Source organism: Sus scrofa, chromosome 14 (assembly GCF_054392235.1).
Source record: "Sus scrofa isolate SSC_HxYL_T2T_F1_AM1 chromosome 14, Sscrofa_HxYL_maternal_Yorkshire_Landrace_v2.0, whole genome shotgun sequence".
Lineage (NCBI taxonomy): Eukaryota > Metazoa > Chordata > Mammalia > Artiodactyla > Suidae > Sus > Sus scrofa.
This window is the reverse complement of record NC_139396.1, coordinates 45,824,459-45,847,977: the sequence shown is the minus strand read 5'-3', so window position 1 is coordinate 45,847,977 and position 23,519 is coordinate 45,824,459. Positions and strand designations below refer to the sequence as shown.

Sequence of the window (23,519 nt, the reverse complement as noted above, 5' to 3'; positions counted from 1 at the left end):
CAGCCATGGATATCTCCATCTGGGAGTTGATACACAGATGGCATTTAAACCATGGGGCCAGACGAGGTCATGGAGGAAGCAAATGTAGGTCAAGAAAAGAAGTGGTGTGCAGGCTGAGTCTTGGGGATATTTAGAGGGGGTCTGGTGGAAGGAGGAAAACTGGAAGATAGTGGGGTCCCAGAAGCCTGGAGTGGAGGGTACTGACCACCTCCAACAGTGCCTCTGGGTCAAAAAGGATGAGGGCAGGACACAACACTGGGCATGTCCACACATGGGTGGCTTAACAAGAGCCATTGCATTGGTCAGACGAAGGTGGGGTCCCACTGGAGTGGGTTCAAGAAATAATGGGAGTGGTAGTCAGAGGGCAGTTCCTTGGAAATGACTCACATTGCTCTCTCGTGAGACTCAAATTGGATCTCAGAGAGCTTTGATGACTTTTACTTTTGATTTTTATTTTTAAAAAAATTTCATGAGAGTTGACTCACAATTTTGTTAGTTTCCAGTGTACAGCAGAGTGAGTCAGTTATACATATACATATATCCTTTTGCCTCTACTTACTTTTGTTATGGTAGGGGGATTAGGGCCAGACTTTGTCCTTCTGTAGGACATGAGCACTTGCATAATGGGAGTCCGCCACTCCTTTCAGCCTCACCTCTTCTAAAGTCATCAACCTGTCACTTCAGTCTGTGTTTCCTTCATAGCATTTTCCTGATCTGAACTCATTTAATTCTTCATTGGCTTGTTCACTTACTCTCGTTCTGTGAGGCAGAGCTCTTGTCTATCCTGCAAGTGTGTTCCTGGCTTCCAGAACAACAGCTGAGCAGCCATGACAGAGGCAGCAGTCAGCCAACATGGGCTGAAGGAATGGATGAATGAATGATCTGGTCAGCAAGTGCAGCACAAGGGCCGTGCTGGAAACCAAAGGGGGATGTGAATTCTGGAAAAAATTCCCCCAAATCCTGTTCTATTCAGGACTCAACTTTTCTAACACTAAAAAAAAAAAAAAAAAAAAATCAGAGCTCTAAGAAATCACAAATTGGCTCATGCATATTCATTAGTTTTTCTTCCTCTGCTCCCCGCACTGATGAACATCAGTGTATCCAAAACAGAGATATGGATGGATCCAGGAAAAAAAAGAAACAAAGGGAAGTTGGAAGGTGCTCAGAAGAGACTCTGGGCACTGAATAATGGACTTGGCTCCAGCACACTTTCCTCGGCATCAAGTGCTTTGTAAATAAAACTCCTGGCTTGGGGGGATGGATGCTCTGTTGAGAAAAACCGATCTGTCATTCTTACTGGACAGTATTTGTATTCTTTTAGGCTTGTTATCTGTCCTGGATGCTCCAGCCTGAGCACGAGGCTTCTGGGGGTGCAGAAGAGGGGTGTGGGTACCAGACAGGCATTTCCGGGCCCCAGGAGGTCCTTCCCACATGGCGGGAGGAGATAAGAGGAACATCACTGTCTGTGTCTCGGCAATATCCTGGATAGCATCTAATGAAATATTGCTTTTCAGGTTGCTAGACAACTTGTTATGACAGGTCATAAGGACTGTGACAGTCTCCATTGCGCTGGCCTAATGAAATCCATCCTGAGTATGAGGTCTCCATAAATGATGAGAGAAGCAGTATCAGAAGTTATCTGCCTGATGCAACATGCTCTGCTACTAAACCCGGGGTGGGACAAGGGGGAGAAAAACCACTCCATCAGATCCCTACCGCCATCCAGGTAGGGCAAGCCATCTTGTCCTTTATTGGACATCAAAGACCCAGAATTGCTGGTCAGGGGGGTGGAGGGGTCCACCCAGTGGTGGAGGGAGTGCCTGCCCATCCCACCTGGCACCAGGGTGGCAGCCGGGACCAGTGCCTATGCTAACTATCCAACCTCCAGTCAAAGTCAAATGGGAATCTGGGCTGTCTGTGCTCCCATTCACTTAATTCAGTGCACTCTGGCTGGAAGGGCTGGCTGCCCTTCCATGGGTTGGGGAAACAGGGGTTTGGGAAAGAAACGCAATGAGAACCATACACCAGGAATCTCAAGCCCCATGGCTCTGAAAGAGGGATCCTCAGACCCACTGGGAGAAATAAGAGGACCAAGACTGATCACTAAAGATGGGGCAGTAGTTCAATTTCTTGGCCCCTGAAACCATCACAGGGGCCTGGGACTACACATTCTGAAAGGCCCCCTCCTTTCTCCCACTTCCTTCCCTCTGACTGCCATCCTTTCTTTTTCCTCCTCTCATTTATTTCCTTATATCTCTCCATTTCTTGCTTGTTTGGTGTGTTCCCTGTGTCTCCATCTCTTTCACTTGTTCTTCATTCATGAGATCATACTCTACCTAATACCCTGAAACTTGATTGGCTCACGTAATAACACCTCACATAAATATCCCCAATGTAGCATCTATAAACCCAAATTATTCCTCCCAGTGCTGTCAATGCGTTCTGCAATATGGATGCCCCACAGTTCACATAGCCACACCCTCGAGTGGGCATTCAATGTAGCCCTGTTAGCTGTGCTCCTGCAACAGACTGCAAACCACAAACCAAACCAAACCATCCCTTTGCACTGATGCCTGTTTCTTACAGGGCATATTCCCAGAGTGGGAGAGGGCAGGGTCAAAATAGACCTGCAGTTTTAGTTTTCACTGATGCTGTCGGGATGCTTGCCCTCAGAACTGAAGTAATTCACACCCCTGTTCTTTTCCCTACAGTCTCACCAGCATCAATTGTTAGGGCTTTTTGTTTGATTTTGCAGTTTGAACCATGAACACACACAAGTCAACTTCAGAGAAACTAGGGAAGCACACGGGACTCTGAATTCATGCCAGTAAGGAGAGGAAGTAGCTCCCAAGCCTGCGAGAAGGGTTCAGGGAAGCAGCCAGCCAGCCCCAACCCTCAGTCCCCAGCCCCAGGTCCAGCTCACCTTCTGCAGAAGGTCGATTTCCTGCTGCTTGGCGTTGAGGACAGCCAGGGCTTGTTCATGCTCCAATTCCAGCTGCTGCCGCCGTTCTGCAGCCTCTCGCATGTGCTGTTGGGGGGACAATGGGGTCAGCTCAGCACGCAGCAGGGAGCCCCATCCTGGGTCCAAGCAGCTAGCTCCCCCCTCTGCCTCACTGCCTACTCCCTCAGCTTCTCCCAAGGGCAGCTGGACAAAACCCTCAAACCCACAGGCCTTCTTCCCCCATTTTCATATTTTATATTTTACATGGCTGGAGCACATGAGCAGAGTGGAGGTTCCCACACAGAGATGAATACCTATTCTTCCTGTTGGAAAATTCTCTTCTCCCCATTTTTTCCTCCTCAGGCCTTTATGCAAATACCCACCAAGACTTGAGGATGCTTTCCTGCCTCGGGGTACTGTTCTAAGCTTTTTACTGCCATCTAAGAGTCATGTTATCCTCACAATAACGGTAGGAGGGAGGTACTGGAACTAGCCCCATTCTACAGATGGGAAAATTGACACACCAAGTTTCCTTGCTTGTCACACATGGTAAGCGGCCACAAGGGATCCAAATCTGAGTCCTCAGTGGAGTCTCTGAGTCTCAGGGTTTGGCCCTGTCTACTCGCTCTAGTGGAGCCAGGTGCTCAGCCCCCATGCGTCCAAACATCCCCCTGCAAAGGTCCCACCAAGGGCAGGAGTCCCAGGGATGGACCCCTCCTCTAACTGGGGCATCTTCTCCCCACCTCTGATGGCTTATCACCACCCAAAGTTATCCTCTAGGAGGACCGACCAGTGAGCATCAAAGGACACCCAGGGCTCCAAGGCCCTAACAGTGACCACCTCTGAACCCTGAGCAGGGAGGAAACATGAGAAATGACACCATGTAGGAAAAAAGCATGGATGGGACTGGCTTTTACTGGGGCAAAATAACACAGAATGTTTCACAGCAAAAAAGGTACACAGCGTTTGGTTTTGACTTCCTTTCTCCCTTTCCTCCCCGCCCCCTCCCTCCCTTCCTTCTTGCCTCTTTCTTTTTATATCAAGATCTATGCCATAGGTGACTTAGTGGTCAGCATGTTAGAATCTGGATCTCTTACATAAAAGTGCTGATTCCTTCAGAAAAGGGAATATTTGGCTCCACATCCCACCTGGAGGGGCTGGTGGAGCCAGAGTCAGAATCGTCCCCTCCCTGGGCACAAGGCTCCCCTTTGCTCCTGTCGCCATGGACCCGGCCCCTCCTTCCTCCTTCCTTTAGTTTTCATTGATGCTATCAGGTTGCTTGCCTAACATCCAAAGGCAGGACCAGAGTTACAAAGACAGGAGGCACCTTGATCAAATGGGGCAGGGACTCTAACATACTCTCCTCCTTGGCTTGAATTTGTTGGTGATTTATCATTATTATTGATTACTTTTAAATTTTATTGTCTACATTTTTTACCTATTTTTATTCCCCAGGCTGGGGAAGGGGCACAGGGAGGTAAGGCAGAAGGGCAGAGAGGCAAATTCTATTCTTTGAACCATTTTCCCCAAGTTTATCCTACCCTCTGCCACCAAAAGCTCCTTCCTTCTGGGAAAGGTCTTGGAGCTCAACAGTTTTAACTGAGGATAGGGAAGCTTTCAGGTTTCTGGTCCGTCCCAAAGTTCTATGGTTTGTTTGCATTTAAAAAGCTGAGTCTTCCTGCCTACTTGTGTGGCCTGTGTTACACACTCCGTCACCTCACATGCTGGCTTTGTCTCCAGTTTTGAGCTGAAAGACCTTATAGTCCCCTCTGCTGCCTCTTTGCCCTGGGAGGCTGCAAGTACCCAGCCCCTCGGCATAGAGCTGGCAGTTCCACTGTTGCTATGGAAACCCTCCTTCTCATCTGGGATCCCAGCAGGAACAAAATCCCCTGAAAATCAGAAGTGGGCATGTCTGTCAATGACCATAAACTGCTTGAGTTGAGTTGGGACCGAAGGGATCTTTCAAGTCTATCTGAGGGCAGGACAGATGGAGAAATACACACACACACACACATACACACACACACACATACACACACATCTTCTTGCATCTGCTCCAGTCTCCAGCCTTCCTGGTCTGACGGATCTCATCTTCCTGGGAAGGAGAGGGGTTATTTTCCTGTGGAGTCACACCAACAACCAATCTTGACCATGGCTCTCCTAGTCCTGAGGGGCTCTGATTAATTTGGGTCTAGCAACTTTTTTTTTAACAGCTGTGCCTGTGGCATATGGAAGTTCCCAGGCTAGGGTTTCAATTGAAGCTGCAGCTGCCAGGCTATACCACAGCCACAGCCGTGCAGGATCTGAGGCACATCTGCAACCTATACCACAGCTCACAGAAACGCCGGAACCTTAACCCACTGATCGAGGGCAGGGATTGAACCCGCATCCTCATGGATACTATGTCAGGTTCTTAACCCACTGCGTCACAATGGGAACTCTGAATCTAGCCACTTCTAATGACTCGATGACAGACTTGACTCCCCACTACCAACCCACTGTGATTCCCAAACTGGCAGCACAAGGGACAGGCCACTGAGGCACAAGAACCACCATAACCTCTAAAGATGTCAGGAATTCTCTGAGCTTCCAAGAAGCTTTGGAAATTCTCCCACCAACACTTCTGACTCAGAGGGATAGTCCTTCTGAATTGGGTTTCTTCTTAAGGGCTGAGTTTGTTAATACTACTGGCTCTCCAACAACTTTCATGGGGTTGGCATAGAGCAGATGGGACCATTTGTGTGAAGCTTTTCATTCTAGAGAGGAATATTTCTGTTGCATTTCTTTCTTCATTTTCCTCTCTATATTTATTCAGTCAACCAACATTTACCTATCATGTGCTAAGAAATTGGGCATACAGAACAATAGGATCTGACTTCATGAACGGACCTTATAATTGGGGGAGCAGGTAAAAAAGTGAAAACAAGCAAATAAGCAAGAAGACATCAGGCTGCAATAAGAAGTGTTAGGCTGGACCACTAAAATGGAGAGTCAATCGTCTTTGACTAATAAGACTGGCTAGGAGTTCCCATTGTGGCTCAGCAGGTTAAGAACAGTGAGGATGCTGGTTCTGTCCCTGGCCTTGCTTAGTGGGTTAAGGATCCAGTATTGCCACAAGATGCAGCACAGGTCTCAGATGCAGCTTTGATACAGGATTTCTGTGACTGTGGTGTAGGCCTGCAGCTGCAGCTCCAATTCGACCCCTAGCTCGAGAACTACCATATGCTTCAGGTCCAGCCATAAAAAGAAAAGTAAAAAGAAAAAAAACACTGGCTATTTCACATAGCCTAATCCTATGATGAAATGTCAATCTAATACTGGAATAAAGATTCACTCATTCATTCATTCATTCATTCAATAATTACCAAGTACTTGTCACATGCTGGTCACCACTCTAGGTTCTGAAGGCAATAGCAATGAGAACCAAGACAAACAAAATCAGCTCTCTTGGAGATGACACTCTAGAGGAAGAGACAGACCATACCCATGGACATTAAATCATATAGAGTGTGTCAGGTGACCCTAAGTGTTATGGAGAAACATATGCATGGAATGGGGGGATATGGAACTGCAGGTGTGGCAGAGGCTGGGAGTATCAATGAAGTGACCAAAGCCTCAATGAGAACTTGGTACCAGAGCAGAGACTGGAGGCAGGTGATAGAGTGCCCTGGGGGGGTACGGGGGGAAGGGTTTTCAAGGTGTGAGAACAGCATGGCGCTGGGACACCTTCCATTCCCACTTGGACAAGGCACTGAGTCAAGCTGCTAACAAGGCTGTGAGGATGTGGGGACTGGGCTGAGGTCCTGGGAAGCTTCCAGGGTGTTCCCTGCTCCAGACACCACTCACTGGTTCAGACATTGTCCCACAGGAAGGAAAGGGAGCCTCTCCTCTCCATCACTTCAAGGAGGAATGTCTTTCCAGAGTGTGCCTGACAACTTCCATTTTGGTCTTGTTGGCCAACCCAGGCACCCCGCAGCCCGACGGATCTCTGCACCCAGAGGGTGGACCATGCACCTTCTCTGCTCAGAGAGAAACTGTGGTGCTGCCGTGGCAATGGGACTGCAGGTCCTGTCCCCCTCCTTCCTCTCTAACGTCACTTCTATTGCTGTTCGGTTCACCCATGCTGTCTACACACCTGGGCTTTCTTACTCTTTCTGAAGACCAGGCAAACTTCTACCACAGGGCCTTTGCACATGCTGTTCTCTCTGCCAATCACACTCTTACCCCTGCCCCCATGTTGCCCCGATTTTGGAAGAGCTTGTTCTCTCAAAGTCCAGCCTTTGCCCAAATGCTTCTCAGTGAACACATATTTAACATTGTAACCACCCCCTACACCCAGCATCCTTATTCTCCATCCTGCTTTTTTTGCTCCAGAGCATTTATTACCGTCTAATATATTTTACATGTTACTAGCCCACTCTCTGCTTCTCTGCCCTAGAATGTAAACAGGCACCTTGTCTCGTGGGGTGTAGTTCCTGCCCCTGAGCAGCAAATAAGCCAAATCCTTTGAGATGTCCTTTATGATATGATCTGCTCATGACTCCTTAGACCTCAGCTCTGACCACTCACTCCAGCCACATTTAGACTTCTATCTGGAACTTTCCAAACAACCCCAAAAGGTGTTTGCAGAGACAGTGATGGTGGAAACATGCTTCCAGCATTTCAGAAAAAGGGTGGGGTGCAGTGATCAAGAGCCAGACTGCCTGGGTTCAAGTCCCAGCTCAGCTGTCTCCCCACTCTGTATCCTCAAGGCAGTGACTTAACCTCTCGGTGCTTTGTCTTCATCTTCTGGATTAATTATTCATTGGCATTTGGATCAATTTGTAGATGGTTGATTAACAATTAATTACATAACTAATGTTGATTAGTTAATGATGAATGAACACCTGCTTGGTGGAGCAGATTTGAATATTACATGAGTTAGAATGGTACCTGGCATCTATTAAGTTTATTACCTTTAACTCTGAATAGAGGAAAACCCCTTCCCACTGACCGTGTACTATATTGTGTAATGCAGGATCCTGTAATGCAGCCTCCTGTAATGAAGTATCATGTAATGCAGCCTCATGTAATCAAGTATCATGTCATGCAGCCTCATGTAATAGTGTCAGGTGATGCATTATATGATGCCTCTGTGGTATAAAGCTCAAGGTGCATGTGGAGAGGTAGAATGTATTCAGTGACCAGGGACTCCGCCAGCAAGGCAATGAGTGACTAGGATGATGGTATTGGTAATATGATGGCAATAAAGGAAATGCGCTACTACTTATTCCAAGCCAGGCACTTTCTCATCCAATGCTGAGAGCTGGGTGCAGCGGTCACGTTTGCAATGGGCCACATACTCAGGGAAGCTGAGTGACTTGCTTAAGGACACATAGGGCACTGCAGCAGAACCTGGAAGCCATCCCAAGAATGGAAAACCTCACAGCCAGTGTCTACCTAACCACTGACCCTTTGCTGGCCTGAGGCTGCTTTTCCACGGCCTTCTTCACTATGAAATGCTATCGGGGGCAGACCAGCATTTTCAGGCTCCCAAGAAGCCGACCTGGTTTGGATGAACAATTACGCAGCTGTTTAATTATACTATTGTTCCAGCTCATTTTTGCGCTTCTGTTTATTTTGGAACTGGGCACTGCCAAATGCAGCCTGTGTAATCTTTATTTAGCTTTGGGAAGGAAGTTATTAGGGGAAGGAGGAAACCATTTTCCTTATAAGGATTCATTAGAAATGTGAACTGAATACGGAAATCGCTCCAGGCATGCCACCATGGGCACTGGGGTCACTGGAGGAGAGAGGGTCTACAGACACCTCGGTGGGCTCCTTGCTTAGAGGGGAAAGAGGGTCAGGGGCTTGTAGACAAGAGGGATGGAAACAGTTGGGATGGAAACAGCTTTTATATATTTATTTTTAATTTTATTTTTAGGGCCACACCCATGGCATATGGAAGTTCCTGGGCTAGGGGTCAAATTGGACCTGCAGCTGCTGTCCTACACCACAGCCACAGCAGCACCAGATACAAGCTGCATCTGCCACCTACACTACAGCTCATGGCAATACCAGATCCTTAATTCACTGAACAAGGCCAGGGATCAAACATGCATCCTCATGGATACTAGTCAGGTTCATTACTGCTGAGCCACAATGGGAACTCAGGAAATAGCTTTTAAATAACAGATGGACCAAGTCAATATGAAGTAGTTGTCAGAAAAGCAAAACGGGTAAAATGGTATGTCCCTTATGGGATGTCATGTTTGAGATTAATTATAATAAGCATCACAACTGGGGGATAAGATTAGCTGGGAACACTTTCAGCTTCCATGTGCATCTCCCTCCATCCTACCTTTCCCTTCAAAGCCACGTTCCCCTCCAGCTGCTGCCCAGGTTCCCACTTCCATTCTCAACAAAACTGCTCACTGGGGAGTTCCCACCTTGGCTCAGCAGAAACAAATCCGACTAGTATCCATGAGGACACAGGTTTGATCCCTGGTCTCGCTCAGTGGGTTAAGTATCTGGCGTTGCCATGAGCTGTGGTGTAAGTGACAGACGCGGCTCAGATATGGCATTACTGTAGCCGAGGTGTAGGCCAGCAGCTGCAGCTCCAATTCGACCCCTAGCCTGGGAACTTCCATATGCCACGGGTGTGGCGCTAAAAAGACAAACAACAACAAAAACCTGTTCACCGTGTTGTCCCCACTCACTCTCTCTGCACCCTCACTCCTACTCACCCTTTATGCTTTTCCGTCCTGGCATCCCTCCCACTGAGCAGACAGCCTGCTGCCATGATGACCAAGGAGCTCCCAAGCCAGCGGTGAATTCTCTGCCTGGGGACCTGATCTCTCAGCAGCACATGACATGAAGGGCCATCTCCTTATGGGATGCCCTTTGCTCCTGGCCAGGGGACCCCCTTTGTGGCCTGTGTCCCCCCTTCTTTACCGCTCTTCCCCTCCATGACTATCTGGTCCCTGAACCCTGGAACAGCCACTGCTCCATTTCTGTTCTTTCCTTATGGGGTCTTATCCCACAGCACAGTTTTCACTGTCTCTATAAACCCACGCTCCTGAACGAAATCTTTATCTCTGCGCTCGTAGCCAACTGCCTACTCCTCATCTCCACGTAGACACACAGGAGGAAGCTCAAACTCAGCCCATCCAAAACAGAATTCTTAGAATTTTTTTTTTTTTTTTTTTTTTTTTTTAGATTTTTAGGGCCACACCCACGGCACATGGAAGTTCCCAAGCTAGGGGTGGAATCTGAGCTGCAGCAGCCAGCCCACACCACAGCCACAGAAACACCTGATCCAGGCCACATCTGTGACGTATGCTGCAGCTTGCAGCAATGCCGGATCCTTAACCGATTGAGAGAGGCCAGGGATTGAACCTAAATCTTCATGGATATTAGTTGGGTTTGTAACCCACTGAGTCAGAACGGGAACTCTCAGAGTTACTATTTTTTTAATTATTATTTTATCCTTAACTCTTTTTTGGGGGGGGGCGGGGGCACACCTTCAGCATGCAGAAGTTCCCAGGCCTGGGATCGAACCCAAGCCTCAGCAGTGACAACACCAAATCCTCAACCACTAAGCCACCAGGGAGCTCCCAAAACAGAGTTCTTGACTTTTTCTCTAGTCACTTCATCCCCCAGGCTGCCCCATCTCAGCAATGACCTCACCAGCCACTCATTTCCTAGAGCAAAAGAGCGAGGAGTCATTCTTGACCCCCTTGCCCCCTCCCTCAACATGTAAATCTTTAGAAAATCTTCTATTTGCACTGAAACCTTTCCAGATCGGCCTCTTTCTCTGTCTCCACGGCCACCATCACCAAGCTGGCTGCTGTCACCTCTCCCAGGACTGTAACCAGACTTAGAGTCTTCCTGCCATCAGTCCTGGCTCCCAGCAGGTCCCCCCAGAGAGGCCAGGGTTCTCTCTCCAAAGCATGGCTATGACGGCTCATTTCTCGGTTTTCCAGCACGCAGATGGCACGGGCACATGGTGGGACTTTTTGGCCTCCATAACTGCATGAGTCCATTCTTAGAATAAATCTCCTCTTGCAACCTACATCTCTCTCTATGTGTATCCAATTGGTTCTGTTTCTCTGGAGAACTCTGACTAATCCACTGCCTTCCAATGAAAGTGTTGAACAGCTGCCAACTGCACTTAGGACCAAATCCAAACTCTTGGCCACAGCAGATGGGCTCCTCCATAATGGGGTGCACTTCTCTGCTTAATCCCTTACTTCCCCCCCTTCACCATGCCTCAGTCATGCTGATCAGCTCCATTCTCACCCCAAGATCATCCCCAACTCCATGTTTTAGCCTATACCATTCCACTGCCTGAAATGCTGGTCCCTGCATCTTCGCACGGCTGGCCCCTCATAGCCTTTATCCCCCGCCAGAGATTACCTTGCTTATTTATAGGTTTATTTATTCCATGTCTTTCCTCCTCCCCACTTATCTGTGGGATCCAAAGAATTCATCTCCATCTGCTGATATACCCCAGGGCCTAGAACAGTCTCTAGCACGTAGTGGGAGGGAATAAATGATAGAGCAATGAACCACCTTATCCAGAACATCTTCCCGCTGGCTCCAGCCCACACTCACTTCCTGCTTCTCCATCACTTAGAGAGTCTGTTATTATTCTGCACAGTACATGTGCATCATCATATTCTGTTCCGTTTTTCTTTATTTTTTTCTTTCATTGTGCATCACATTTAAAAATTTTTTTTCTTTATAGGGCCATATCTGTGGCATATGGAAGTTTTCAGGGTAAGGGTTGAATTAGAACTGTAGCTGCTAGCCTACACCACAGCTTGCAGCAATGCTAGGTTCTTAATCCACTGAGCAATGCCTGGGATCGAACCCACATTCTCATGGAGACTATGTTGGGTTCTTAACCAACTCAGCCACAACAGGAACCCATCATCATCATTCTTTTTATGCACATTATTATTCTGCATATAATGTATGTGTTATTATCATATGCATATTCCTATTATCATTATTCTTCATATAGTTCTGGTTAATTTTGTGTTAATTTCACTTTCTCACTTGTACTCTGAACGCCTCTTCCTTGTGCATACTCCACAGGTGAGAGAAGCCTAATTCACATTTGCAATGGAATTCAACCATAAAATCTGCCCAGTGGCTGTCAGGAAAACTAGACTTCTGCCTTTGGGGAAACTGGCATACAGAGAATTCTCACCATCAGGGGTCTGCTACTTTAACCAAACCTATAGTTAAACTGTGAACCAGGCACATCAATTCATTCTCCTGGAGGAGAACCATGCTGGTAGGGGTGAGTGTCATCCCCTTATCACAGGTTCTCTAGGAGATGGGCTTTGAAGATGGATAAAGAGATAGATGGATGGTGAAAAAAAGTCTAAAGCAAAACAGGAGAGAGATTGGTCTTGAAGGCTGATGTTTGTGGCATTAAGTGGATAGTGAGAGAAACGTTAACCCAAACAGTGGACAGGGTTTGGAGCTGCGAGTTGAACATTAGTAAGATTTATGAACCAGCCAAAGCAGAGACAGACAAGCCTCAAAACCATACACACGTACTAAACAGACTCATCTGTCCGGGCACAAGGACACGCTATTGATTCATCTCGTACAGCATTGATTTTTTCCAAATAGAGCCAGAGATACGTCTATGTTGAAACACACCTAGAAAATCAGAGCCTTGCAAGGTTAACATTTTTGTGATTTCATCAATATTTCTTTCTACCGCTACCTTCTATTTCTCCTCCATTCCTCCCCCACTTCCCAACCAGGTGGTAGGTCCCTTCTGTGCTCACTGACTCAGGGAGGATGGATGGGGGAAGAGCAGAAAAAAAGGATTCTCCTGGGATTGGGGAAATAAGAGGAAATCACACCAACAAACTACTGGTGGGAGCTACCTAGCCTAGAGCTTCCCTCCTCATCTGCAGAAAAACATTCATTCATCAGAGATAGACAGATAAATTGAAAAGAACTCATGTGTGTACAGATCCCAGTGGATTCTAGACAGAAAGGCATTGGCTCTGCTTCCTGGAAAGTTCCAGAGAGGCGAGACCATAGAGAACTTATGGCCAGCAGGTGAATCCAGAAAATAAAACTTTGAAACCACCTGGCAAAGACTCCTGCACCATACTGAGATAACCAAGAGTCCAAAGCAACTGATTCAACTAAATGATCAAATTCTCCAATCCTTTCATTAATTATGCTGTCTTGCATATTTGAAAATTGCTAACAGAGTAGATCTTAAAAGTTCTCATCACAGGAAAAAAATCCTGTAACTATGTATGGTGAAGGATGATAACTAGAGTTATGGTGGTCATCACTTTGCAGCATAGGCAAATATCAAACCATAATCTTGCATGTCTGAAACTGATCTAATGGCCTATGTCAATTATACCTCACCAAACAATTCTTTGGTCTTATATCTTACAATGATGTCATGTAACTTGAAGCCTTGTCTCCAAAATGATGAAAACAACTGATAGAGTGTGGCTCATGGATTTTTAAAGCCTACATGTAAATAATAGGAAACAGACAGGAGTTCTCATTGTGGCTCAATGGGTTAAAGACCAGATATTGTCTCTGTGAGAGTGCAGGTTCAATTCCTGGCCTCGCTCAGTGGATTAAGGATCTGGTGTTACTGGGATTTCCTGTTGTGGCACAGCAGAGAAAAATATGACTGGTATCCATAAGGATGCAAGTTCGATCCCTGGCCTTGTTTAGTCAGTCAGTGATCTAGCATTGTTGTGAGCTGTGGTGTAGGTCGCAGATGCTGCTTGGGTCTGGTGTTGCTGTGGCAGTGGTGTAGGCTGCAGCTGCAGCTCTGATTCGACCCCTAGCCTGGGAACTTCTATGTGCTGCAGGTGCAGCTGTTAAAAAAAAAAAAAAAAAAAAAAAAGAACTTGACAGAAGGGTGGGAATCTCAGCATACGCATGCCTGGGTGGGGGTAAGATGGAATCCCCAAGCACTTTGGTATTATGCAGCCCCCCCAACCCCAAATTGGGTGTAATCTTGGCATTCCAGTCATCTGTCCTATTGCTCTCAGATCTATTTCTCCCCTTTCCCTATGGTTCACAGAGAACTACATTTCCCAGACTGCCTTGGCCCTGATTCTTGTAGATTGGCCAATCGGAGACACCAGAGGGCAGGAAAGGGAGAAGCCAGGTATTTCTCCCTCTCTGCTTCCTGTGTTGTCTGCCGTGGCTTTTCCTCCTCTGGGGCTCCAGTTCCTAATGGGCAGCCCTCCCCATAGCCTCAGCTCTTTGGAACGCCATGGCCCCACTGTCACCGCAGACTTAGAGGTGAATTCTCCAAGTATGTATTTGACTTCTCAGCTCTTCTACTGCCTGTGTGACCTATCCCCTGCATTAAAGTCCCTCCACCTGAAGACACCTAGATTGATGTCTGCCTTTTGATGAAATCTGGCTGAGAGATTGAAGGAAAAGGACAAAGCCAACTACAGACTGACATTATGTTTCAAGCACTCTTTCAAAATGAGCATCTAAGGAGTATTAAGTAACTTCGGGGAAAATGTTCTATTTCTTTTATTTGAGCCTCCTCAACTAGATTCAAATCTGCTTAATAGATTTACTGTGACAACTGGAAGGGGAAAAAAATGAAAGCCCATTGAAATCTGAACTTTGCTGACCCTCTGCAAAGTGGAAATGAATCCATCCAGGAACATGTGCATCCTGAGAATGGCTTGATTTACTTTAGTTGGCTTGTTTTAATATCCCTTAGTTAGTTTGCTTAAAACATTTCTACCAAAAAAATGGTTTTGATGCTTCTGCCCAACCAGGAAAGGTTGTTCCTTTCAGTATCAGTGTAGTTGATCTAGGACTCAGAGCTGTTTTAATAAGTCTGAACTGCCCCCTCCTCTGGATGGAGGGACACAGACACACAATCTCAGGGAGATCTGAAGCCTGTGGTTTATGCGCAGGGGTTGGGGGAGTTCAAGGATGATGCTCCCCGGGCCCAGGCCCCAGCCTTCTGCCTAGGAAAACTTCTTGACAGAACAGAAAAGGCTGAAAGTCTAGTGGGCTAAGAATCACTAGAAATGGGACAGGACACAAACACCATTTCATTTTATTTCTGATACACACCCACCAGCTGAATACTTGAGACTTTAGGAGTGATGGAAATGGAAGCCAAGGCATTCTTTTATCCCATATTCACCTTCCCTCCCAAGCTGCTGTAAAGATGTCCAAGGAATGGCTAGATAGATGGATGGACGCATGATTGACAGCCATGGCCTTCCCCATTTCACATCACTGTCCAGCCTTGACAATCAGCCTCTTGGCAGGCCACTGAGTGCCCCAGGGTTGGGCCAGCTTTCATGTCCCAGGAACACTTCAAAGTCATTTCTGCCTTTCTGCCTTTGATTAGGATGTCCCCTCTACCATTCATGGTCTGATTTCCTCCTAAATGTTCACAACCCTTCCTGTGCCCTAGGCGCTGAATTATCCCAAGGACATTACCCTTTTCCTACTCTCAGCCTTATGTTTTACAGAAAGTAAACTTTGGCTTTAGGGTTTTCCTATGATCTACAGTCTTCTGGCTACATGAGCCCAAAGCTTGCCCAGTGAGACAAATTCTAAAACATTTATAGGAAATACTGTGAAAGAAAGAGGCATTCTCTTCTGTGTGGGCTAAACTGGTAGGATGCAAGCCAGGAGATGTTAGGTACCATCTTTGACATGACTGGATAAGTGCTGCCTGCTTCCTGGACTGACACAGAAAAAAAAGAGGAGATAAAAGGTGAAGAGAAACTATTCTTCATGATATCATCTGAGCACCTTGATTCAACCTTGCCTGAAGCTTAATCATTCTCTCATACTTCCCATTTTATAAACCAATTATTTCTCTCTCTTAAAACCATTTGACATAGGTTTGTGTGAAATTTATCCCAAATGGTCCTCACTAAAATATTTTTCAACAGCATTTATGACTGTGACAAAACTTAATTGTAGAATGTCTCATATTATGCACTGAACCTTCACGGATCTTTAGTCTTGCTTCTCAAAATAAAGAGACAGCTGGTGGATCATGACAGCTTTGGAGTTCTTTCAATTCCCTTTTTGCCAGAGAGCCAAACTCAGAAGTAAAATAAAAACTCAGCAGAGAAGAGTATCAGTGGGGATGCAGGAGATGAAGGTGGGGTGGGGTAGGGTGAGGTGGGGCAGGGCCAGGGTGCCTGGTGCCATCTCTTACTCAGGGCCAGGAAACAAAATCCTAAGATCGAAGTCACTGGCAGAAAATTTTGTTTTTCAAGGAAATTAATCCCCAGGGTATTGGTGGTATATGAAGGTTAAGACCCAAGAGTTCAACAACAGAACCAACCAAGGAGGTTTCAGGGAACCTCTGGTTGGCCGGGCCAGAGGACAGAAATGGAGGTTTTAAGCCCACACTGGAACTTAGCCATCTGGGCAAGGGTTCAAGTGGAGGAAGAGAGTAGTAGGCAGTCATAAGCCTTCACAGGAGCTCCTGATTCTGTGCCTAGGGCCACCTCGATTAAACCCTCCTTGGTGTTTATTATAGATTAGGATGTCTCCTAATCCTAACAGATGGTACAACAGGTGAACATCTATGTCCTGGTTGCAATGACCAGGTTGCTGGCTCTCCTCAGAGAGCCCTGTCCCAGGAATTCAGCCCCAGGCACCAGACTCTTCATCCCCATCTAAGCCTATAATCTTTACTAAATTCTACAAATGCTGTTTTACTAAGCATTTAACACATATAACCCGTCAGATCTTCACAACAACCCTTGAAACAGGATTTTTTTTTTTTTTTTTTTTTTTTTTTTTGCTTTTTAGGGCCATACCTAAGGCATATATAAGTTCCCAGGCTAGGGGTTGAATCGGAGCTGTAGCCACCAGCCTATGCCACATCCACAGCAATGCCATACGTGAGCTGCATTTGCAACCTATACCACAGCTCACAGCAGTGCCGGATCCTTAACCCACAGAGCAAGGTCAGGGATAAAACCTGCATCCTCATAGATGCTAGTCAGGTTCACTTCCACTGAGCCACGATGGGAAATCCTGAAGCCATATTTGAACACAGATTTGTGCTCACATCCTCTCCACTCAATCACCTGTCTGCTCTTCAGGAGACTTTCTCCGGGACCCCACCCATATTTGTGGGATGGGCTGACATCCAGCAGACCTTGCAAGAAAGCACAGGAACCTCTCCTGCGGTGCCCTGGAGTTACTCCCAGTCCCTTGAAGTTCTCAGGTCACACTGCCCGTGACCACATGACCAGTGCAAAGAGCGGATGCCTTTCTCCAGGGAGGGAAGTTACATTGTCACCTGTCTAACTTCCGCAAAATGTCATGATGCCAGCTGTCCCCGGGAGAAGAAGGGGGCCTTGGAATTTGCAGAGAGCCTGCAAACCCCCTGCTTTCACCCCCAAACAAACTCCCACCACATCCCTAATATTTGGCTTCCGTTTCCTTTTACAAATATCTTCCCAATTCCAAGGGCACACGACACATTCTATGGGGACATTACACATCTGAAAAGTCCGAAAGATCATGCACCACCGCAAGAAAGTGCCTGTCTGAAATTCTCTGCCTGTGGCAGGATTTATTTTTAAAGCGGTGGTATTTAGAGCCGGATGCCGGCATTAACGAGAGAGCTTAAGTAACCTGCAAATGTCAAGGCACCGCTTCCCCAGGAAAGCTTGGATGTGACAGGGAGTGAGCAAGCGTGGAGCAAATTAAATCATCTCCTCAACGTTAGATCAAAGGTGGGGGAGTGTCTTCTGTTCTGCATCCTTCCCTGCCTGGACAAAGGGATTAAGGAAAAAGTCATTTCCCTTAACAGGAGTGAACAGCAATGCTTTTAACGTCATGTTCATGGAATCTTGTACACATGGTACAAATAATGAAGTATTTCTGTGCCCACAGTTTCCTTTTAGGAGACACCTGGTGAAAAGAATACGGCACTTACTGGGGTAATATCTTCCAAAACAAGAAAGGAGGCATTTAAAGCTGTTTGTTTGCCATGCCACACGGCTTCTTGTCCTGTCTGTGGACGTCAGATTTGTTCATAACGAGAATTAGCGTGAAAAAAGAGCCGCGCAAATTCTGGAAGCTGAAATATATTTTAGCCAAAGTTTTTTAGTTTCTCAAACTGGAAAAAAATGAGGAAGTCAAGAGCCTCTTTAAAAAGATCTTGGTGCTCTCCTGATTCCTGATTTGTCCTGAAGCCACTGGACAAGACTCTCTTTTGCTCATTTGACTCTGACGGATTCTGAAAACATGGGGACAGTGGAACTCAGAGCTATTAAGAGCAGCTTTCCGAAGCACAATTTTCTTTCTTTCTTTCTTTCTTTCTTTCTTTCTTTCTTTCTTTCTTTCTTTCTTTCTTTCTTTCTTTCTTTCTTTCTTTCTTTCTTTCTCTTTCTTTCTCTTTCTTTCTTCCTTCCTTCCTCCCTCCCTCCCTCCCTCTCTCTCTTTTCTTTCTTTCTCTCTTTCTTTCTTTCTTTCTTTCTCTCTTTCTTTCTTTCTTTTCTTTTTTTTAGTCTTTTTGTCTTTCTCTAGGGCCACACCCACTGTATATGGAGGTTCCCAGGCTAGGGGGTCGAATCAGAGCTGTAGCTGTCGGCCTACGCCAGAGTCACAGCAACTCGGGATCCGAGCCACGTCTGCGACCTACACCACAGCTCACGGCAACAATGGATCCTTAACCCACTGAGTGAGGCCAGGGATCGAACCTGCAACCTCATGGTTCCTAATCGGATGAGTTAACTACTGAGCCATGACAGGAACTCCCTGAAGCACAATTTTCATCACTCCCTGTGACCCCCAAATGCCCAGCCAGGTGCAGGGAATATGGTCAGACAGACATGTGTTCGAATGTCACCTCTACCACTTAAAAGCTGTGTGCTCTGGGGTGAGGTGTGTACCTCTCTGAGCCTCAGCTTCCTCACTTATGGACTGAAGGAAAAGAACCCCACCTTCCCAAGGTCGTTGCAAGGGACCAAATGAAATATGAGATTCAAAGAGATCTGCAGAGTAATTAACTTTAATGCAACTATGGGTAAGTGTTGATTTCAGTTTGCCATTTTATTATTTGTTTCCTGGTTGTTCCCTTTCCTTTTTATCATTCTATTTTGCCTTCCTGGCTTCTTGATTTGAATTTTTTTTAGTTTTCCCTTTTATGCATCTATTGGGTGTTTGACTATATATTTTATATAAATTCCTGGGATCTCAAAATACACATTTAAATTAAACTAATCCATTGAGAATTAAAATCTGCCACTCCAAATGGAATGTAGAAACACTACCCACCATTTCAGTACTTTCATCATCTCTCTAGGTTACGGTCATCCTATGGATTATTACATGTACATAGATTGAAAACCCTTGGTGTTATAATTTTTCTTTGAACTGTCATACAGACTTTTAAGAATCTAAGAGGAGAAAAATAACCTATTATATCTATCTAGCCACTTACTATTTCTGTTTCTCTCACCCACCCAGGATTTACTGAGTGTCAACCATGTGACAAGTGCTGGCAACATGTTATAGGCAAAAACAGAAGTGGTCCTGGCTTGTGGGGAGTTCATGTTCTAGTGGGAATCATAAACGTTAATCAGATAAGGATATAAAAATGCAAACTTGTGACAAATGCCATGAAAGAGGTAGTTTTCAATGCTGACAACTTCCATCACTTACAGCTGAGCCCGGGGGATATCAGTTTCCCTGGGGTGGTGACAGGTGAGTGGATTTTTGAGGATGCATAGGAGTTGGTTAGAAGAGGGACGGGCAAAGCATTCTACACAGAGGGGGCGGTATGTGCAAAGGCCCTGCAGCAGAAGGGATCACTGTGAGATGAAGAATGTTGGAAAGGGGAAGCCAAGGGGGCTGACAGGGACCAGATTCCCAGGGAGGAATATCATCCTCATTCTCAGAGCAGGGGGTGGGGGAGGGACAGCCACACAAGGATCTGGATCAGAGTACAGAGCACAACTGGTTTGTGTCTGCAAAAACTGTGGTGTGGAGAAAAGATCAGAGGAGAGTCAGAGCAGAAGTAGGAAGAGGCAGGAAGTTAGGAAACTATTCACATAACCTGAGCAAGAGAGTGGCTGTGTGGTCTCAGGCAGCGGGGGCAAAAATGAGGACAGGTAGACTGGTTTGGGAGGTGTCTAGATGGCTTGCTTGAAATTGATAGGACTTTTCATGAATGGCACAGCCAGGATGGGGGGATCTGCATGCCTCCAGATGGAGCAGTGGGGTAGAGGGTAAAACCAAGAAACAGACCCCAGTTGGGCTTCTTATTTCAAAGCCTGTGGGTTTGTGCTGAAGTAGAGTGTACCTCATGCTTTCATTTATCCCCAAATAATGACTGGCCACTTCCTCTGTGGTAGATGCTTGATGCTTGGAACAGAATAACAAGTAAGGCAAAGATCATCTCTGTTCTTCGGAAGTTTACATTCTGCGGGGGAGGGGGGGTATGCAGGAAATAAAGAAGGAATCAGGCAAATAAATAAGGATTTCAGAGACTGATAGAAGAGGATGAGGAAATGAAGTCATGGGCAAGAGGAGAGAGATGGCCGTGGAAACTCTACTCAAGCCAGTCAGGGAGGTAGCATTTTTTTCCCCCTTTTTTAACTGCACTGGTGGCATATGGAAGTTCCCAGGCCAGGAGTCGAAATCAAGCTGCATCTGCTGGCAATACCATAGCAGGAACTCCAGGGAGGTGACATTTTAGCCAAGACCTGAATGATGACAAGGGGCCAGTTAAGCCACGTTCCAGGGAAAGCTCAAGGAGGCTGGAGCTAGCCTGGTGTGTGTCCACTGGCTGCACCCTGGGCAGGGGTGGGAGGTGAGAGGTGAGGGAAGAGAGATCGGAACAAATGGGATGATCACCCTGCTGTGGGTCCAGTCGCGTCCCCCAGACGTATGTGTTCAAGCCTCACTTGACCATACTTCCTGGTTACATATGGATGTAATTCATTGTTTAATTATTGTGTTATTGATCCACTTCAGGTGACTATCATGGTTGTTTCTGCCAGCATAGGTTCACTCTACAATAAATATCCGGGTGCATGTAGTGCGGGCTTTATGGCTTACGTGGACTCCCAGAAGGGAGGCTGCGCGGAAGGGTATTCACAAGCTAAATATGAACAGACAGTCTGGGGGCCCAGAAAGGCCACAGCAATTCACCCTCAGCCAGCTTTGAATAAGTGCACCTGCTCCCTACTCCTCGCTGGCCCCAGGCACTGTCACTCCTAAAAGTTCGGATGGAGGGAGCTGCAGCATCTCAAGGTCATTTCACTTCACATTTTCCCCATGATGAGTGAAGTTCAACACCCTCTGTGCTCAGCAGCTCAGTATTTTGATGGGCTGGTTGGAGCCCCAGCAGAAAACAAAGAGTCGCCTGCTACACAAAGAAAATCTCCCCCATCTCCATGGTGGGGGGCGAGGGGGCCTGAATCTCAGATTGAGACCTGGTCCTGTCTTTTGCTGGATGCAAATAAGACACGTGTGTGTCCCACAGCACCAGCCAGGGAAGTGATGATGCCCCTTACCCACACCTCTCCCCATAGAGAAAGGATGGGAGAATGAAGCTTTGAAAGGAACACATTTCCTGTTTCTGGCCAGTCTCTGAGCATCTAGATAACATCTGAACTATCAGCTGTTGAGATCAAGGATTTTGATGGAGATGGAGCCTTAAACCTTACACTCATGATTGGAGAACGCTGCGGGGTTCTATCAGAGTTTGAGTGTCAGAACGTAGCAAATGAATTCCAAAACCTTAATTAAATCCGACAATGACCTCAAGCAGGTTATATTCGTAGATATGATGAAGCTCCATGCACAGATACAAGGTGATGGGGGCAGGGGGTAGAGACAAGGGAAGATTAACTGTCACCAAGAGAGTTTCTTATTAATCCCAGGTAATCAGTGGATCATTAACACAAAATAAGCTTCAGATTAGCTGCATAGAAATTGGACTAATCTGTTGATTATGGAAACAAAATCTGGTCCTGAATACTTTTTCCTTTGAATCCAAAACTACAGTAAATTTAATCAAAACTATTTTTTACATACCTGGGTCAACTATCTAAAATGTCTGCACTGTGTTTGGGTCAGAGAACCAAAAGGGTGGCTGCACAGGTTTCCTGGTAAACCTGTGGCCAGCTTTTCCCAGCCCCAGTCGACAGTGTGCTTGGGGAATCCTTAGAATCAGGGATCAGGATGGTCCTAAGTCATGATTTTTAAAAATTAAATAAAAATTGATGTTACAGTGCCTCACTCCATGGTCTTCCTGGAGATGTTCGAATATATTTAAATGGTTTTGGGCTTCCCAGTGGGTCAGTAGGGATGGGAGGGAATAACACACTGGCAAGGGTCTCTCTTTCTGTCTCTGTCTCTCTCTCCTTCCAGGAACTTTTTTTCCAAAAAAAAAAAAAAAAAAAATGAAACTCCTTTTTTCATTTGCCTACTAGCCAACCGTATGTAAGTCAGAAAGAGAAAGACAAATACCATATGATATCACTTATATGTGGAATCTAAAAGATGGCACAGATGAACCTGTCTACAAAATAGAAACAGACTCACAGACACAGAGAACAGACTTGTGGTTGCCAAGGGGGAGGGAGTGGGATGGACTGGGAGTTTGGGGTTAGTAGATGAAAACTATTATATTTAGAATGGATAAGCAATGAGGTCCTACCGTACAGCATGGGGCACTCTATCCAGTCTCCTATGACAAAACATGATGGAAGATAGTATGAGGAAAAGAATGTATAAATATGTGTATGACTGGGTCACTAGGCTGTACAATAGAAATTCACACAACACTGTAGATCAACTATCCTCTAATAAAAAAGAAAGTGATACAGCTTCTGTGTGGATGTGAATTTGGGGGACACTGTTCACCCTCCATAGCTGTCTAGCAGCTTTCCCACAGCTGTGGTTCCCACTGGGCTCTAGGAACTGCCATCAGACTCAGGGATGGGCAACTGCTGGCTCTGCTGCCTTATCAGCCCCATGGGTTCCCTCAGCCCCCACCACTCTAAATGGTCTCTGTACTGAGCTCTCGAAAGTTAAACACTTAGAGTGTGCCATCATTCCCTGCCAGGACACTAAAGCTGTCCTAAAACAGAGACAGAGGTCTTGTTCCATCTGACAAATAGAGCCATCTCATGGGTCTTGAGCAAAAAGATACAGGAAAGAGAGACAGGGTGTGTTTTGTCCTACACAGCAACTGAAGCTTCACAAGTTCCTTTTCCGTTTCACTCAAATTGGTAAGATGCTAAGGACCTAGAATGAGTACCCTGAATATCCCACAACAGGAAATGTACATGAAAAACACTAGGCTCTTTTGCAGAATACTTGATTCTGAGAAGCTGGAGAAAAGAACTGTTTGGTTTACTCCACTTTATCACAAGTTTAGATGCTTGTGCCAAGGCCTGAACTGGGAGCTGTTTGGCTTGGGGGTGGGGAGCTCGGTGGGAGGATAGCCTTGCCTGACAGCCATCCAGCCTGGGCCGAGTGGAGGCTGGAAATCACAAAGTCTCCAGCGGTGTTTCCTCTTGGAGAACCTCATTCTATGCCAGAAAGACGCTGCACTTGA

At 46.3% G+C, this 23,519-nt stretch overlaps 1 protein-coding gene across 21 annotated transcripts in view; it reads right to left on the bottom strand.

The window, feature by feature from the left end:
• The window catches only part of RIMBP2 (RIMS binding protein 2), a 339,454-nt gene that overhangs the window by 69,038 nt on the left and 246,897 nt on the right, over positions 1-23,519 (bottom strand). For all 21 annotated transcript variants that reach the window (XR_014825816.1, XM_084993473.1, XM_084993468.1 and 18 more), the window contains one exon: positions 2,924-3,028. Coding sequence is in view for 20 of the 21 variants with exons in the window: in XM_084993473.1 (XP_084849599.1) it covers positions 2,924-3,028 (105 nt within the window). In the remaining variant the exon portion in view is untranslated. The remainder of the gene's footprint in view (positions 1-2,923; positions 3,029-23,519) is intronic.